Here is an 18,046-nt window from a genome sequence, read left to right on the forward strand (position 1 = left end):
TTCTCTTTGTGCAGGTACCTACAGTAAACATGACTTTAGACCGATCTGAGTATTTTTTCGCGGAATGTTGAGCAAAGAACCAACTGACAGTGTGCTTTTGAGTTATGCTTGAAAGTAGAAAGAGAAATTTTCTAGTTCAGTTCTAATAGCAACAAGATCTCCTCTGGCATAGCTGAAATTTTCTTTGTGGAACCTGTGATGTCCATACGCATTGTACGATAGCCTCTGCGACAACGGCCCTGTTGTCGCTAACACCTCGGCACACAGTAATACCTGACACTAAGTTTGGTTCATTCCAAAACACCAAATCTAAAATCGAATTTTCTCGTGAAAGTCCCAGCTTGTACTGTTGTAAATCATACAATCCAAGCAGAACTTCAAACTCTAAGCAGATACGGGAACCATCTTCAGTACCAACCTCCAGCACTCCAACTAAAGTTCGGCAAGTCAAAATATTCACAAAAAATACGCTCTTTTTATAAAGACCACGCAAATATTGATAGGTTCAACATTGTGGGGATTATTTTGTTCAAACAAACAAACAGAGAAATTTATTGCTAGAACAGTTTATTGCGTGTTCATATGGTACAAACTACAGACACTTAATCTGTTGGAACAAAAATAATGACCTTGATTCTTTAGGTGCAAAATGATAGCGTGTGGTTCGTGTGCCAGTTCTTCTTAGATACATGTACTGAATCAATCAAACCACGCGCATCTTTCAATACCACTTAACAAAGTTTAGTCCACTACCTATCTGCTGGTCGTATCATCATTTGAACCTTTGGGTAAGAGTAGTGCAACATATAAGTAATCATAGGGCTCTTTTCCCACACAATACCATCACCCAGGCTATCGTGATGGCCATTAAGATTCAGCCCGTTTAGGTTACCACCGAGACAATTACTGTACCACCAGCCTCCTCGAAAACGCACCGCACAGTTGACCCTATAGAGACTGTTGTCACGATCGTAGGTTGAAAACTTTAGGCCTGAAAGATGTCCCATTGCGTCCCACTCTGAAAAAAAGAGAAGCGGAAGACATGCGAGATTCGTGAAAATTGTTAGCTGTTTTTTGAAAAAGCTATTTCTTTCCAATGGCAGATAGCCTTTAATGAAAGCAAAGTATGTAAGCAATTTGTGAATAAAAACTTAGCTCACAAAAAAACAACCAAATACAAGAACAAAAAAAAATGCCGCCCGCATCTCCTCTCAGTGGGGGGGGGGGGGGGGTACTCGAGTAAATGCGTCGTAGAGTGGTGGGTGTATCGCATGAGTGTTGCGTAATGGGGTTTGGTTTGGGAATGTGTATTTGTTGTTTCATCTTCCTTATTTTTACTTATTGAATGAAGGTGAAGCTTTGCCTTCAACGTCAAGCGAAAGCCAAGACGCCCTTGACTAAATTCCTAACGCGTGATCCATTGCCTACATATATGGGCTAAGCCAGTGAGTGGTTGTGCAGCGTGAGTATTTGTTAGCTTTCCTTTTCTTTTTTGTAGCAGACGCTACCTGCTTCGGCACTGCGAAGCGAGAGAGGGGAGTGACAGTTTTGCGGGTGTCTTCCTGGTCCGGCACGACACGCACGCAGGCGGCCAGGCACAGTAAGGCTATGGACAGGACCACGACACCGAAGTGCGACATCGCGCGACTAAGAAATGCTTCGTGTTTAAAAGCGCAGCTCAGCTTCTTTAAAAGCTATTTCCGATGTTAAGGGAAGAAAAGTTACTCGAGCTGTTTTATCATGCACTCCGATGCCAATTTGGCAAAACCTTCTTGAAGCGCAAAAAATGGGCGTATCTATGGTGGTGGGGGAGGTGTTGAGGAGCTCAAGCTTCCTCCCTCGAGGTTTTTTTTTTACTTTAGCTTGCGTATATATACAGCGCCCCAGAAAAAAATTCGGCAGATCCCACGTACCTGGGAATCGACCTTGTGCGAAACATGCGGAGGGAGGGAGACTGTTGTACTTTTTTATTGAGTGACACAGCATGAAATTACACTAAATATATGTACAAATGTTGCACGCACTGACATACGTTGAAGAGTTGCAGATGTTTATATAAGTAGTTTTTCACACATGAGCAACGGTGCCAACTGAAACATGCGTGTTAGCAACACCAGAAGCTGATACGAAGCGCCGATGCTCGCGAGGATGCTGGCCCTCAACACTGCTACATGAATCAAGTTCAGCACATGACAACTAACCACAATTGACGTTAACCCGACGTGACGGCTGTATCAAAGGAACACATATGTAATTTTCGCAAAATTGGGTAGGCATCACTGCTACCACCATTGAGGTTTCACGAAGATTACCGTGTGTTCGAAAAGTAGTTCCCAGACCTGGCATATCTCTGAGGTAAAATGCTCATTGCCACGCAGAATGCTTGGGTTCGATTCCAGCTGGGACCCTGAGATTTATTATTTGCATTCATCGGGTTTACCATATTGATGTCGGGTATTTTTATTGCTCGAGCGTTAAAAGTGCCCATTTGTGTTCTCGTCCTTCCTGGCTAGATACTAAGTGTCGATTGCCTGTGGCACATATGCGCATACCAGTGGCACATACCCGCCCATGGGTATGTGCCACTTTCTAGCGGGAAGTGTTTGACGACGTAGGCGACGAGATTGTGACAATATTCAAGTATTGACCAGCGCGTTATATTCGCAAACCATCTTACCCTCCCATGCTAATTTTCGTTCATGCCATAGACACGAGGCTGACCACGAGAGCACCCAAACGTAAGCAGCTAGATAGATAGATAGATCGATAGATAGATAGATAGATAGATAGATAAATGGATAGATAGATAGATAGATAGATAGATAGATAGATACGCTCAAAGCCGTCAAAGTTCGCAAAGAAATGTTTAGCATTTAAAATGTGCGCGTGAACATGCGTACTTCCTCTAGAAAAACAATATTAAGGCTACACCCCTGGTGCAAGGCTTCCTTAGATGGCAGAGGTACAGAAGCGCAGAATAAAAGTGGAGTGGTTGAACAGGTGAGTGCGCAGTTTGCCACCCTGAACTGCGAGAAAACAATTCGACAAAAGTATTCGAAAGAAAACAGAGACGTCAAAGGTTCGTAATATGGCTTTGGAATTCGTAGAATGGGCTTAAAACAGGCTCTAAGCTACAATGGTTTCTGGCGTGCTATGCAGAATCGGCCGAGTTTTGCCTGAGTTTCCCAAAACTTGGTATTTTTCCGAGCTCTGGCGACACTCCCTTTTCAAGGACCCAACAGCAAGAAAAAGTCAAATTCATCCCTAAGCGGGCTGTGTTTATTGGTTACGATGGAACCAGTCATCGCATCACGGATGGTCCACTAAGTTGGGAGGTGTTGTCAAACAAGTTGCAGTGAGGTTCCGCACTACGCCGAAAACTTCCCATTCAGAGACATGGAAATTTTTTATTTCGGAGGCTTTCCCAGAAAACGTTCACAAAATTCTGAGCATTTTTTTCCAGCAAAACAGTACTGATACCCGCCACCATCCATGGACGCACATACTATATTTACACGTGTCAGACGTATTGGTGACTTGTGAAATTATGACTGGCCCCTCCACTGCCGTGCAACAAAAGCATAACTTTATTAATTCATATAACCTGCCATATTACAAAAATTCAATTTTTCTCTTTGGCTCAAAAGGAGGGGTGGAAATTCCTCGAAAAAGGAAAAATGCTCTGCACGAGACATCACTGACCAGAGGCATGTTCTTTCATATGTTCGTCATTCCACTGAGTGCAGAAGCACAACGACGCAATAGAAGGGTGAGAAACATTTAGTGATAATCTTTTTCAGAGAAGCGTGGTGCTTATATTTATTTTGCAGCTTTTAATGCCTGCACTAAGTCTGTTTTAGAATAATCAGCAGGGTGACCTCTGAGATAAGCCCCGGTCGAGTCTCTCACAATATCGCGACCGCAGCGAAACCCAAGGCCATGTGTTAATCATCATAGTGAGTGTGTACATCATAGCGCGTTGGTCGTCTGGTGCGCGTTGTCTTTGTTGTCATAGCCCGCTAGCGCCCTTAGTATGTGCGGCCGGCTAATTAGCTATTAAGGGCGATGCTCCCACAGCTGTGGGTCGGTCCCTCCTAGCTCGTAGTATGTGACCACCTAGTTCGATGACTCCCTAAGCAAATGCGGATGGACAGATGAAGAGAAAAACAGACAGACAGACAGACAGACAGACAGACAGACAGACAGACAGACAGACAGACAGACAGACAGACAGACAGACAGACAGACAGATGGACGGCCTGATGAAGGGACGGATGACAGACGAACAGACTGAAGAACGGACAGACGGGCAGAGAGACGGACAAACAGAGAATTCACGGTTCACCAATAAAACCCTCCAAAGCTTCGTCCCACTCATCATCATTGCTCCCATTTATATACTGTGATTCGTTTTTGGCTAGATGATATACTTAGCCACTTAGACCAGGACATGCTGTCAACGAGCTAATTGCGCCAAGTCATGGTAAGGTTGAGGTAATTACGTTACATCTTTAGAAAACCATTCTACTGAGGGTATGTAAAGCTTGAACCGGGCTAACTAAAACATGCTAGTTGATGAGCTAACTAAACTACACAAATTAGCGAGACCTTATTCATGAGCACGCTAAGGAAAACCAAGTAGTCCTTACTAATATGGGAAGAATTAGTACCCTGCTAATCAGGATTACGTTTAATACCTCCATACTGATCTAGCACTTGCTATTTTTAGCCGAGATAATTGCATTCTAGTTAAAACCTTATCAGTGAGGACAAGGTAGGTCAGTGTAATGGTCGTTAGGCATCAGCCAATTGATACAATAAAATTATGACATAGCTGATGCATTCTTCAATTTTTTAAGTTCCTAAATCTGCCCCTAGGCATAATAATTTTTCAAAAATGCACCTACAAGTTTTATTCATTTATGAAGTCTAGTAGAGAACAGTGGTGTGGTCTACGAAGCCAGCGGTCAAAGTTGGGTAATCGGCCAGGCCTGAGACCTGTTGCATGGAGGTTACAGGGTCGACTCAGTTGTAGACCAGTGCAAGTCCACAGTAAGAGTGAGGCAGTTACATATTGGATTGGGGCGTCAAAAGTGGACATGATGTGCCACACGAGCCTCGGCACTTTTGCGCCGAAAGGGTGGTTACGAATAGGGTGAGCGCCGCCTCAACACGAAGCCTCCACAACGTAATCTCCTCTCGGTGGGTTAAACCACCAGGGAGGTCTGATACACACGGAGGTATAAGAGCTCGTGTGGCACGTCAGAGACTTTCTTTTTCCCGCAGAATCTGTACTTACGCGTCCACAGGAAAACACGCTATCGGGTATGGTGTAACTTGAGGGTGGGTTGCCAAATCAGTTTTAACAAGGTCCGGCAAAGCGGCCCATGGAACCCACTGAACATATCTTTGCACAGATGCGAAGGCAGCAATAATGTGAATAGTATCCGAGAGGAACGTACAGCGATAAACTCGTCGTATGTCGTGAATAGCTTGCGTGGAGTTCGTAAGAATGATAAGCTGGGAGCATCTGCCTGGTTGTAAAAGAGTTAGCAGCGCTGCCAGTTCATAACGTATGGCGGCCAGCTCAGCAAGGTGAGACAGCTGTGCAGGATCCGCAAAATACGAGCATGTCTGGTCAGCCTCTGGTATTATTGGACACACAAGCGCGGTATGAATGGTGGTGCCGCTCACACTGGCATCCGTATAAATGATGACAGTAGCGGCAGGTTATCTTTACGAAGCAGGTGGGATGCTTGGGCGTTCGCCTGGCGTAGAACCGGGCTGGAAAGGTGACCAAGGGGTTCGTTTTGAGTCAGTTGCATTTTGTTCCACCGACAATAGTGGTCGTCTCTGAAGGTGTGTGGTAAACTTCTTTGCACGTGTACCGTGCCAATGCAGCAGCCGAACACAACGTTGATGGCTTGAGATTGTGCGCACAGCGATGCTGATGCACTGATTCACCAATTGTGTTTAGTTGTGACCTGTTGAAGGGCTGTCACTGGAGTAATGCGTGGCAATCCAGTTATGGCGCGCATGACTTCGTTGTTGATCGCCTCTCGACTTGCCCACTCTGCCAGTTGGAGGGGAGGAAACTGAGCGCGGTAAACGAGCCTTGGCTGCAATATCGCACAGACCACGAGGCGAGCCTTGTTGGAGGTAGCACTACCAGATTTCTTCGCTATCCGTCGTATGAGGTGTACTGTTTTTGATATTTGCAGCTTGGCACTCCTGACCCAAGGTCTTGCAGATCCAGTGGCATGAATTTTCAGGCCAAGCACGTGGAGATCACAGGCTTCGAGTAGTCACTGCTGATTCGAAATTAACTGCAGAAGCCGGACTTCCAGTTTACGACGTCCTTACTAGTTCGCAATCGACACGAACTTCGTTTTTCTTTGGAGATTGCGAGACTAATGGAAGTGCACGTGTTGTGGGTTATGTCGATTGCCTCTTGCAATGACTGTTTTGGAGAGCTGATTCTGGGTGCATTGTCCAAAGAATGATGTCGTCTGCATACATAATGTATTTTGCGTGGTGTATTACCACCAGCTTCCCTGCTAGTTGGAGGAGGGCCATGTTAAAAAAAAACTAATGCAATCAAAGACCCTTGTGTGGCACCTCTATTCTAAACAAGCTTTCTAACTGGCTGACCACCTATGCGAATGGAGACGCTGGGATTGTGAAGAAAGCCTTCAACAGACGCGCACACTCTACTGGGAAATTTGAGCCTATAGAGAATTTTCACATTCGCATCATGACTCACTATATCATATGCTTTACAGGTGTCCATGACAGTATGGTGCTAATCCGTCGAGTTCGACCTCCAACGAGAACCATTGATGAGAGGTAGGAAAGGCCATCCTCAGTGCCCAGATGCGGACGGAACTCAGTTTGGCCAGGATGATACCAGGAGTATCTCTCGAGCCACCACGTATAGTGTGTCGCTAGCATATGCTGTGTCAGTTTGCCAAGTGTTGACGCGACAGCTATCGGACGCATCTGTGCAATATTTCCTGGATGTTTTCCTGCTTTAGGAATGGCAAACATTCTTGCATGCCGCCAAGAGTCAGGAATGGTTTCAGTAGCTCAAGCTTTGTTTATAACCTCTAACAGGACAAGTAGAACCTTGCCTTCTGTGTTTTTGTAAAGCCCATAAGGTATGCCATCTGGTCCCGGTGCTTTGGTCGGTTTTGATAGGTCTATTGCGCATTACAATTCAGCTATAGTGAAGTCAGCCTGTACCCTGTAAGTCGGTAAGCGTGAGAAGCATACCTGCATATGCTGGCAGACAATTCTGAGCCGTGAGTAAAGGTGGAGTGATGTCTAACGCAGGAAAGAATGTGTGGGCGACGGTGTTGGTGAATACGGCTGAAGTCTGGCCAGAGGCTAATACGACGCAGGCTGCGGTGTCAGGAGACCGCTGACCACGTTCCATGACTTGGAAGGCACGCCATATAGAGGCATCAGACGAAGGCCCAAGTAAGAAGCACCGGTCCATTCAACGACCACGTTCCAGGCGGTGTTCGTGGCATCAAGCTGCTGCTTTAAGACGTTTGGATTCCAACCTAATTGCAATCACTGTAGGCTCACGTTTCGACGCTACTTCTGTTTCACGGTGAGATGCCCATAGACGCAGAAGCTGCGAGTTGGGAGCAGGTCATGATTCATCCACCCACGACACACTTGTGACCTCAGATAATGCCGTACCTATGCAATCCAAAAAGTCTGAAACAGAAGGAGAGATTGTGGTTTCTGAAATTATTCTGTACTGATGCCATTCCACCACTCGATAAGGCAAGCGAAGGTGGCGGATTATGTCCGAGTGTAAGCCGAGGTGAATTGGATGGTCGTCGCTGCCCAAATAGTCAGGTTCAAGGGCCCAGGAGGTCGCAATGTGGCCTAGCCACCAAGATAAGTCCAGTGAATGAGGCAACGTGTGAGGGTGATCACGCCGACGAGTGGGCACTTATACATCATTAAGAAGCGTAAAGTTTGCGTCTGTAATTGTATCGTTCACACTCACGCCGCGCACACTGCAATGAGCAGAACCACGTGTAGTGTGAGGCGCGTTAAAGTCGCCTGCTACAATGATGGGACATCCAGGATGCTGTCGCTTTAAGTGCGTCAACCAGCCTAGATACATCCGAGCTGCACGACCACTGTGCGGACGGGCATAAAACGAAACCTTGATGACGTCGGTGCGTCGTGGACGGGGTACACTATCGCGAAAGGTCCACGTGAGTTTAAAGAATAGTAGGTCACACATTAACTGCAAAGTTTCCAGGGGAAACATCTAGCGTAGAGCACCTGCGATCCGAAATTGAAGGTGAAGAGTACGCTACATAACCCGATATTGGTGGCAGGCCATTAAATACGGGAAGAGGCAGAGGCCATGGACGCACCTTCCCATGATTAAGACGCTGGTGTAGCTCTCCCACGTTTCAGGCAAGACCACGTCATTTCCATTGTAGAACGCCTTCCGGTGACTGTGATGTGGAAGCCATCATGGATTGAGATTAGCCACAAGCACCGAAATGAGATGCTGAAGTTGATGCACAATGAAGCGCAACAGTTATTGGGATGGAAGAGATTTAGACTCGGGTGGCGAGACAGAAGTTTGTTCTGAAGGAGCAGGAGGGGACACCGATGGTATGTGCAGCGAACGCGTACCGTTTCGCCGATGCTGCAGCAGCGCACGCTGTTTCTTGAGATGCTGGATTTTTCTTTCAAGGCTTGCAAGGCGGGAATCTATCTACTACAGGAAAAATTTTGTCTTCCAACACTGGAAGAGCATGTCGGGGTCGAGAACTTGAGGACGCAACCACTGCACTATAACTAGGCGTGGACGAATCTTGCGTCGTTGTTACGGGAGCTACTTGAGTATTGTCGATATCTTGCGAGGCTAGAATATTGTAGCGGTTGTGTGTAAGAACCGGGTTTTTCGTTGGAGACTCCTTCGTTCATAGCGGTCTCCAAGGCCGGTGTTGGCGAGCGTTCTTGGTGGGTTTTAGGGTCGAAGCTCCTTGAAGCGGCACCCGTTCGTCCTTCGTCGTAGCGCGTAACCAGTCTTACATTTTGACCTGCAAGGTGGTGCCGGTGGGAGATTTCTCCTGTGCGTTGTTGAACCATGAAACATTTTCAGCATGCGCGTTAACTAAAAGCCGAATTCCCCTGTCTCCCGTTCCCCATTAGCAGCCCTTGGCGCGTACATTAAGCACTATCTGACAATAAAGGCTTGCTACGTTATACTCACTGGGCGTAACCTCCTTGGTTTTAGAAAGGTTTAGCAAGCGTCGGGCCGCAGTGCCATGAATCATGGTATATACAGTGAACTAGTATATACCATGAAGTCGAGGTGGTCAAAGGTGGGAAGTAGACACGAAGTGCAAGCCGTAACAAAGTGTGTGTGTGCCATCTCTCGTTAAGCACTTGTAATGACCGCTGGATGGCGGTGTTTCTATATGCGGTATATTTGATGAAAAGATGCGAGATGGTGGTACTTGGAATGTTGACTAGATGCACGAATGGACACACAGACAGATGCATTGACGCACGCACGCATGGATGCACGGACGGATGGACGCATGAACGGACGCAGGGACGCAAGCACGGATGGACGTGCGGACGCACGGACAGACGCACGCATGGCCGGGCGGATGAACGCATGGACGGTCATGCAGATGGACAGAAGCAAGAACGAATGGACAGACGGACACTTCGCCCCACTCTCCATCATTCACCCTGTGGATATGCTGCCATTTTTTTGCTTGGGAGGACATGAGGCAGAAGTGATGTCATGATCATTTGTACGGCATAAGCCACATCGACATGGTGCTAATTCTTCTCGTTTCATGACATCATCCTTGGAGGAGTAAGGGCAGGAAAATTTCATGTGGCCTAGTTTGAAGCAGGAATAGCAGTACACAAGAGACGGCTCGAATGGACGAGGGCGTAAAGCGCAACCGTATTATAGAACACGTTCTGGAGCAAATCGAGGTTCTTGAAGAGTATTAAGACACTTGTGGCCCCTGCCTATGTAACGGGCAGCTACGACATGATGGGTAGGACATGACAGTTCCCGCAAGAGCGTTTTAGGTTCCTCATTGGCGTAAACGCCGTTAACAACATAGCGCCTTAAATCAGTGCCATTGGCGAGGTACGCTTGCACAGGAAGGGCATAATCTTTGGCTATAAGGATCTGAGGTAGGTCCTTCAGCATCTCCATAAGGAACATAGCAGGAATCCATACAGAGATCGTACGGATAGCTTTGTGAGGGGCAAAACCTTGAAATCTGGAGGTGTTGAGGCAGGTGTCAAAAGCTGCTTGATTGACATGGTTGGCTAAAGTTGACCTGCTATATCTAGAACAGGGCTTGATGAAGACCTTGTAGGATGTGTTTGAGGAGTTAGGTGCAGGAGATTTCTCCTCTGCTGCAGGATTGGTGTGCGTTTGACAGCCGTTTCGGCGCTAGTGAAAACGCCGCATCAGACGCCACTGTAACACCATCTCAGGAGCAGGAGATACGCGACTGATACTTTCGTTGGGTCTCTTATCAGATGATGGTTGCAGGATTGACGGTTTAAGTTCCATGCTGTCAGCACTAAGCCTCGCTTCGTGACGGCCATGGCTGGTTACTTGATTCATCTGCTGAGTAGCATTCGTTGTGGCAAGAAGATACTTTGGCACAAGTAGGCCGGTTCGTCACTGCAGAATGGAATACGCAGCCACTTCGCAGCAGCTGCTGCCCTAGCATGGGCGCGAAGCCTAGACTTGCAGCATCACACGATGGACGAGAGGTTGAATGAGGAGACAAGTAGTGTAAGCTCACTAAATTATTTTATATGCAATGAAGATGCCGCGTAGAAGAAGCTGCTGTGTTACCTGCATAAAATGCTTGACAGCCACAGCGGCAGCATGACAGTCACGAGTTGAACTCGGGCCTTCACAGAATAAACGAGTTTTTTTCCCGATTTCAGTTTGATTGACAGATGTCCGCGGCGAAGACCACATAGGCTCCCTTTGTTAGCTCTTGCCTGGAAACAGTGCTCACGTCGGGCGGCTCGATTGATCTGTCAGCTTTAACGTGCAGACTATGCAAACACCCACGCAGAAGTACAAGTGATATCACTACGCGGCTACGATGTCTCGCCTTCAGTTTCATTGCGCTCACTACGTATCCAATAACAGCCGCGTTGCCGCCATGATGCGAGCACACCTGGTGACTACCTGTCGTCATATTTATCTGCAACAATTGATAGAAGTGATACGAGCAGTGCGAGAGTGCTGCGTGTGCACACTTGCTGCCTTCGAAAGGGAAATTTTCAGGCTGCAGGCGGAACGAAAGAACTTTTTCATGGTGGACGAACCTACCATGAACACGCCTGTGGTAGGTGCGTGTTGAGTTGAAAAATAGATATCATGACCCCGCACTGTTAAAATATTTACTGAGTGGCAGCATTGACGTGTTCACCTGTTTGAAGCCCCTGATAAAAATTGGCAGATCTCACGTACAGTGGAAATCGATGATATACGAAGCATGATAGAGAAATGTTGAAATTCAGCACAATGTTACGAGGTGGGAGTAAATGCTGTCATACATGAATTCCGTGTTAAAATTATCATGTTTGGATGTGTCGTTTACCTTCGTCATCTATTCACGTCACGTAATACTAAACTTTGTATATATGGAGCTAGCGAAACAGCCGCGAGCACGCTATGAGCGTGGTATGTTGTCATGTTCTTATACCTGTGTCACACGGGCGCGCAAAAAGTCTTTTAAGTAAGTGGTCTTTTACGAAGTTGAAAGACTTTTAACAAAGAGGTGTTGCGGCGCAGACACACGGCAGCAACGATCTCCTTTTAGTGTTTTCGTTCGAAGACGCTAGCGAAAGCGTGGCGCTAGCAGTTAAAAGAGAAGCAGTGAAAACTAAACGATGTATCACGATGTACAAATTAAAGACTCGTTGCACTGCTCGTTTCTTCAAATAAATTTAGGAATAAGAGATGAGGAAACACCAATGTGATAGTTTGTTGCACTAGTTAAGGAAGCATTTCTATAACTAGCGACGTGCACAAGTCCGTCTGGCACCACTGGGCACCACTGTGGAGAGCTTGCGCAGTGAGCTCGAAAGACAGTGCACCAGCATGCGTGAAAAAATCACTCATGAGAAGCGAGTTGACATTGCCCTATACAAGCTTGACCACTTGAATGACGGGCAAACACACGACTGCCACGCTTTCCTCGCTTGTGCAAAATGGCTCAGCGCGAGACCGAGCGTCCCCACGTAATATTTGCGACGCGTCGTAGCTGCTCACGAGAGTAGAAAAGGAAATAAACATTAAAAGAGTTCAATACACCTTCTGCAGGATATAAAATCTGTTTTTACAAAGAGTTTTGGTGACAGAAAAATAAGCATTCGCTCTTTTTTTTCCACCACTCGAAAATTGCTGGCGCCTACTGGTTTCGAGGCTTCTCATTCAGAGCTGTAAAACAGATCGACGAACTCAGTTTACGAAAAAGACCGCTTCTGAAAAGAAGTTTGCTCTGTGCCATGTGTCTGCTGTCAGGAACTCCTTTTCGGAAAAAGACCGCTTACTTAAAAGACCGCTTACTTAAAAGACTCTTAGGTGCCCGTGTGACAGGGGTATACATTACACGCGTGTCAGGAATATCATGTTTGCACCAGTCATACATTCGTCATCCACTGACGTCACGCAACACCACATTTGGTATGTGTGGAGCTAGCAAAACAGCCGCGAGCACATCATGAAGGGCCCACTATACCACAATGCAGCGTCGACACGCGCACATGCTAGGCACAGCGACGTTATATTAGCAGAACGCGAGCACTCTATAGTCTGACGCCAGGCGCCACCAGCGTACGTCGACAGGCCCCGATGGAAACTGGCACCGGCAGTCTCCTCCACACACTTCCTTATACAGCGACGCCACTAGAACACAACTCCAGCAGTTTTACAGTTGGAACAGTGTTGAACAATAATCACGACGTAGTATCCTCATTCAGCGTACCTACAAAGAGCATATGCGAGGTCGAAGAGTGTGCCTTCGCTCTGGCGATTTCCCACGCTGCCATAAACCTTCCTCACACAGATGTTAATCTAATCTTTACAGACTCAATGGATACCTGCCGTGACTTTACACGAGGTATTGTCGCACAGCACACTCATCGAATTTTGAACACCGCATTCCACACACAACACAAGTTCCGACTTGTTTGGACCCCTGGGCACGCCTCTTTCCCCGGTCATGACTGCGCTCATGCAGCTACCTGAGCACTCACTAACCAGGATCCGGAAGGAGAACAGTCCAACCTAGATGAGGAGGACAGAACACAAACACGGAACTTCTAGGATATCGAGACACTCTTGAGAACTATAGACGAGAACTCATTCGGTACCCATTATCACACCACACGCTCATACGAGACGATGCAACTGCGCTGCGTTGATTGCAGGCGAACACATTTCCAAATCTCTATTTCCTACACGTACTCCATCCCACTTCTTAACCTGGCAAATTCCCTGGCTGTGGAGTGGTACCGACCTTATTTCACGTAACGCTGGAATGTCAGCGTCCGCCTGCCAGGCACTCTGCCCACTCCTCTCCTGTTCCTACCCTACAAGACTGAGAGGCCATGCTGCGTGATGAAAGCCCCAGTGGCGAGCGGGCGCTGGTTCGGCGGGCGCGGGATGCAGCAGCCGCTGTTGGAGCCCTGGACTGAGAGCCCCACCCGATATTTTTCTATGATTGAAATAAAAAGTCTCTCTTACCCAGAGAACATTGCGTCTCCCTCTTTTCGTGACACAGGGACGCAGGACGCGCGGAAACGCGCATGCGTCCAAGCAACGCCGCGCGGCGCGCGCCGGCGGGCATATGGCAGAACCGGCGCCCGGTGTGGCAACGCCGTCGTCACGCGACGAAATGAACGCCGATGAGCACGCGCACCGTGTCATGCAGAAATGTAATGGTGCCTTGACTGTGGCATGTAGTCATGTTCCCACATGACACTCATCTCATAATTATGATGTTTGCACCAGTCACATATCTTCGTCATTCATTTGCGTCACGTAATACCAAATTCAGCGTATGTGAAGCTAGCGAAATGACCTCCGGCGCGTACAGTATGGCATGTAGTAATGTCGTTACATGAAACCCATGTTACACGACAGCTATAACCACAAAAGCGCTGACATCTTGCAACGTTGTCATTGTTGCCATTACAGTATTTTGAAAGCACTAAATATGGCAGTTTCAAACACTCAAACTTTCGCAGTATATATCATAAACAATCGTATTCAGGCGTATTCAACAAACCTAAATTGGGTGATATGTTTATGTCAACTAAATTCAAGAAAAATACAATGGCCATTTGCGCAAGTCATTGCGCTCAAAAAAGGAGCGCTTGCAACTTTGCATGTTTTTTTAAAAGATGGCGCCACCAGTCCTTGGAAAGTGAGCATAGACTTAATATACACTCTTAGAAAGCAACTGCGCGGTGTGTTGGCGATTGCTCCGGCTTGCTTGAGCGCTTCGTTGCCTCGTCGTCCGGATTTTAAATGCTAAGAGCGAACTTCAGCGACTTCGAGTCTATCTATCTATCTATCTATCTATCTATCTATCTATCTATCTATCTATCTATCTATCTATCTATCTATCTATCTATCTATCTATCTATCTATCTATCTATCTATCTATCTATCTATCTATCTATCTATCTATCTATCTATCTATCTATCTATCTATCTATCTATCTATCTATCTACGACTTTGAGCTCTGCTGGCCGTTTCGATAATGGCATCGATACCAAACTTGGTATGGCACAACATGACAGTATGAAGAACATGTCGAACTAGTTATAACATTAAACTCCTGACATGCGTATATGTAACAACATTACTACATCCCACGCTCTTGATTCGCTCGCGGCCGTTTCGCTAGTGTCACGTATATGGAGTTTGGTTTACAATACGCTAATGTATGACGAAGGTACAACTGGTACAAACATGATAACCATGACATGTGCGTCATGTAACAACATGACTACATGTCACGCTCATGATGCACTGGCGGCCTTTTCGCTTGCTTCACTTAAACCAAATTTGGTATTACGCGACGTGAATGGATGACGAAGGTATGATACTGGTGCAAACAGGATAAACATGAGATGCGTGTCATGTAACAACATGACTACATTCTACGCTCATGGTGTGCACGTGGCCGTTCTACTAGCTGCACATGTAGCAAACTCGGTATTACGTGACGCGAATGGACGGCATAGGTAAATGACACATTTAAACATGATAATCAGGACATACGTGTCATGTAACAACGTGACTACATGCCACACTATTGATGCGCCCAAGGCCGTTTCGCTAGCTTCACATATGCCAAATTTGGTATTACGTGACGCCAATTGATGACGAAGGTATGTGACTGGTGCAAACATGATAATCATCAGAAGCGTGCCATGTGAGAACATGAGGGCAGGCCACAGTCAAAATGCCAATACATTTCGACGTAACGCGGGGCACGTCCTCGTTAGAGAGTTTTAGTACTGCGTACGCTGCGTACGTGGCGGCGTTGCGTACGTAAGGACACCACGTTCTGCGTAGTGCGCATGCGCAGACCGCAACGCGCACGTATCGCGTTAGGTACGCAGCTGTTACGTACGCACGCATGAGATGCGTGCGTGCGTACGTATGAGCTGATCGCGCTGCTCTCGAACAAACTCGCGACAGCGCTAGACTTCGTTTTGCAAAATGGCGGCATCGAAGGCAAGCACCGACCGGCTCTGTGGTAGGGTAACAACACGTACTTCTATTTTGATCTACCAGATGACGCAACACGCTTCACGCTCGTTACGTACGCGGGTACTACGGCGTACTAAAAGCCGATTAGTGGCAAACGACGCCACGTAACGCAAGGCGCTTGCGTGATGCGTACGTAGCACCATTCCGCTGTACTAAAACTCTCTATTGTCGTTCATTTGATCGCGTCACGCCGGCGTTGCCACGTGAGGCGCCAGTCCTGCCATACTCACAGGCGCGTGCCGTGCTGCGTTGCTTTGACGCATGCGCGTTTCAGTGTGTCCGGTGTCTCTCTGTCCCGAAAAGAGGGAGACGCAGTGTAGCCTGGGTAGCGCATCGGCGCGAAATGAGAAGGAGAGACAGGTAGACTTTATTATTTTCCGGCAGATTGCTCGGATGCGCTCCCACCTAAGGGCCAACGGTGAAATGTATATGTCGCATTTCGTCCCGGTTGCCGTTGGGTCGCGCCGACGGACGCTGGTCGCGCCTGGCGTCAGACTAAAGAGTGCTTGTGTTTTGCTAACGTTGCGTCGCTGTTTCCAGCGTGCGCGCACGTCAACGCTACAATGGAGTATAATAGACCCTTCGTGATGTGCTAATAGCTGTTTTGCTATCTTCACGTATACGAAATTCGTACTACGTGGCGTCAATGAAGGATGAAATATATTGCTGGTGCAAACATAATAATCCTGACACGTGTGTCATGTTGTCATGACGTGACACCATACCACGCTCATAGCGTGCTCGCGGCTGTTTCGCTAGCTCCACATATACAAAATTTAGTATCACATGACCTGAATAGATAACGAAGGTAAACGACACATGCAAACATGATAATTATAACACGGAAGTCATGTACGACATCATTTACCTCCACCTCGTAATGTTGTACTGATTTTAAACTTACATATCAACATTTCTCATTCGTGTTTCGCATATCTTCGATTCCCACTGTACGTGGGATCTGCCAATTTTTTTTTGTTAGAGCCAACAACTCATCTTTATGCAGCAGTATCTTACTGCGACGCAAAAGAGAGTTGTGAAGTCACGAAAATATCAGGAGTTAATGCAGCATTCAGTGACGAGTGCGAGTGGACACCACACGAAAGCTGGAAATCGTTTCATCATGGCGGAATCCGGGAGGTTCTCCGTTTTACTGCATGGGGCCTATGAGAAGCTTTTCTTCTAGAGTTCGTGTAATAACTCCATGTCTACGCTGCACCGCTTGTTTTAGGGTCAAAGCTCCTTAAAGCGGCCCTTGTTCTTCTTTCGTCGTAGTGCATAACCAGTCTTACGTTTTGACCTGCAAGATGGTGCCGGTGGGAGATGTTTCCTGTGCGTTTTTGAACATTAAAAAAATGGCAGCGTGCGCGCTAACTAATAGCCGAATTCTCCTGTCTCTCATTCCCCATTATTGGGGAATGTACATTGAGCACTATCTGACAAGAAAGGGTTGCTACGTTATATTCGCTAGGCGTAACCTGCTTGGTTTTAGAAAGGTTTAGCGGACGTTGGGCCGCAGTGCCATGAATACAGTGAACTAGTATATACCATGAATTCGAGGTGGTTAAAGGTGGGAAGTAGACACAAAGCGAAAGCCGCAAGCAAGTGTGCGTGTGCCACCTCTCGTTTAGTCCTTGGAATGTCCGCTAGGTGACGGTGTTTCTATATGCGGTATATTTGATAAAAAGATGCGAGATGGTGGCACTTGAAATGTTGACTAGATGGACGAACGGGCACATAGGCAGGTGTATGGACGCACGCACGGATGGCTGCACGGACAGATGGATGCATGGATGGACGCAGGGGTGGATGCAAGACGAACGCAGGGACGGACGCATGAATGGACTTGCGAATGCACGAACAGACGCACGCTCGGCTGGGTAGATTGAGGCATCGACGGTCACACAGACGGACGCATGGACTGACGGATGCTTGACACCACTCTCCATCATTCACCCCGTGGATATGCTGCCATTTTTTTACATTCGTTGAAAGATGGCAGCACACTGAAGCGATTCCTTTTTTGCCGGGTATCGGAGTGAAATGCTCTCCGCAACCCCCAATAAACGTGGCGAGAGATGCCATGCGGGTGTTGTGCCCGGTGAATGACGCGTTGTTGGTGCTAGAACTCCTCAGCTTACTTTCAGCAATGATGTTCAAAGAAACCGTGTTCACGTCGAGAATTTTCACTGGACGTAGATGGTTGTCAACGC

At 47.2% G+C, this 18,046-nt stretch overlaps 1 protein-coding gene across 1 annotated transcript in view; it reads right to left on the reverse strand.

Annotated features, from left to right (window-relative positions):
• Positions 1–550: 550 nt before the first annotated feature.
• LOC119171420 (techylectin-5A) overlaps positions 551–18,046 on the reverse strand; it is a 91,960-nt gene continuing 74,464 nt past the window's right edge. The window contains exon 4 of the mRNA XM_075890287.1: positions 551–1,018. Within this exon, the coding sequence (XP_075746402.1) occupies positions 750–1,018 (269 nt within the window). The 3' untranslated portion in view covers positions 551–749. The remainder of the gene's footprint in view (positions 1,019–18,046) is intronic.

This window comes from Rhipicephalus microplus, chromosome 3, assembly GCF_043290135.1.
Source record: "Rhipicephalus microplus isolate Deutch F79 chromosome 3, USDA_Rmic, whole genome shotgun sequence".
NCBI classification, from domain to species: Eukaryota; Metazoa; Arthropoda; class Arachnida; order Ixodida; family Ixodidae; genus Rhipicephalus; species Rhipicephalus microplus.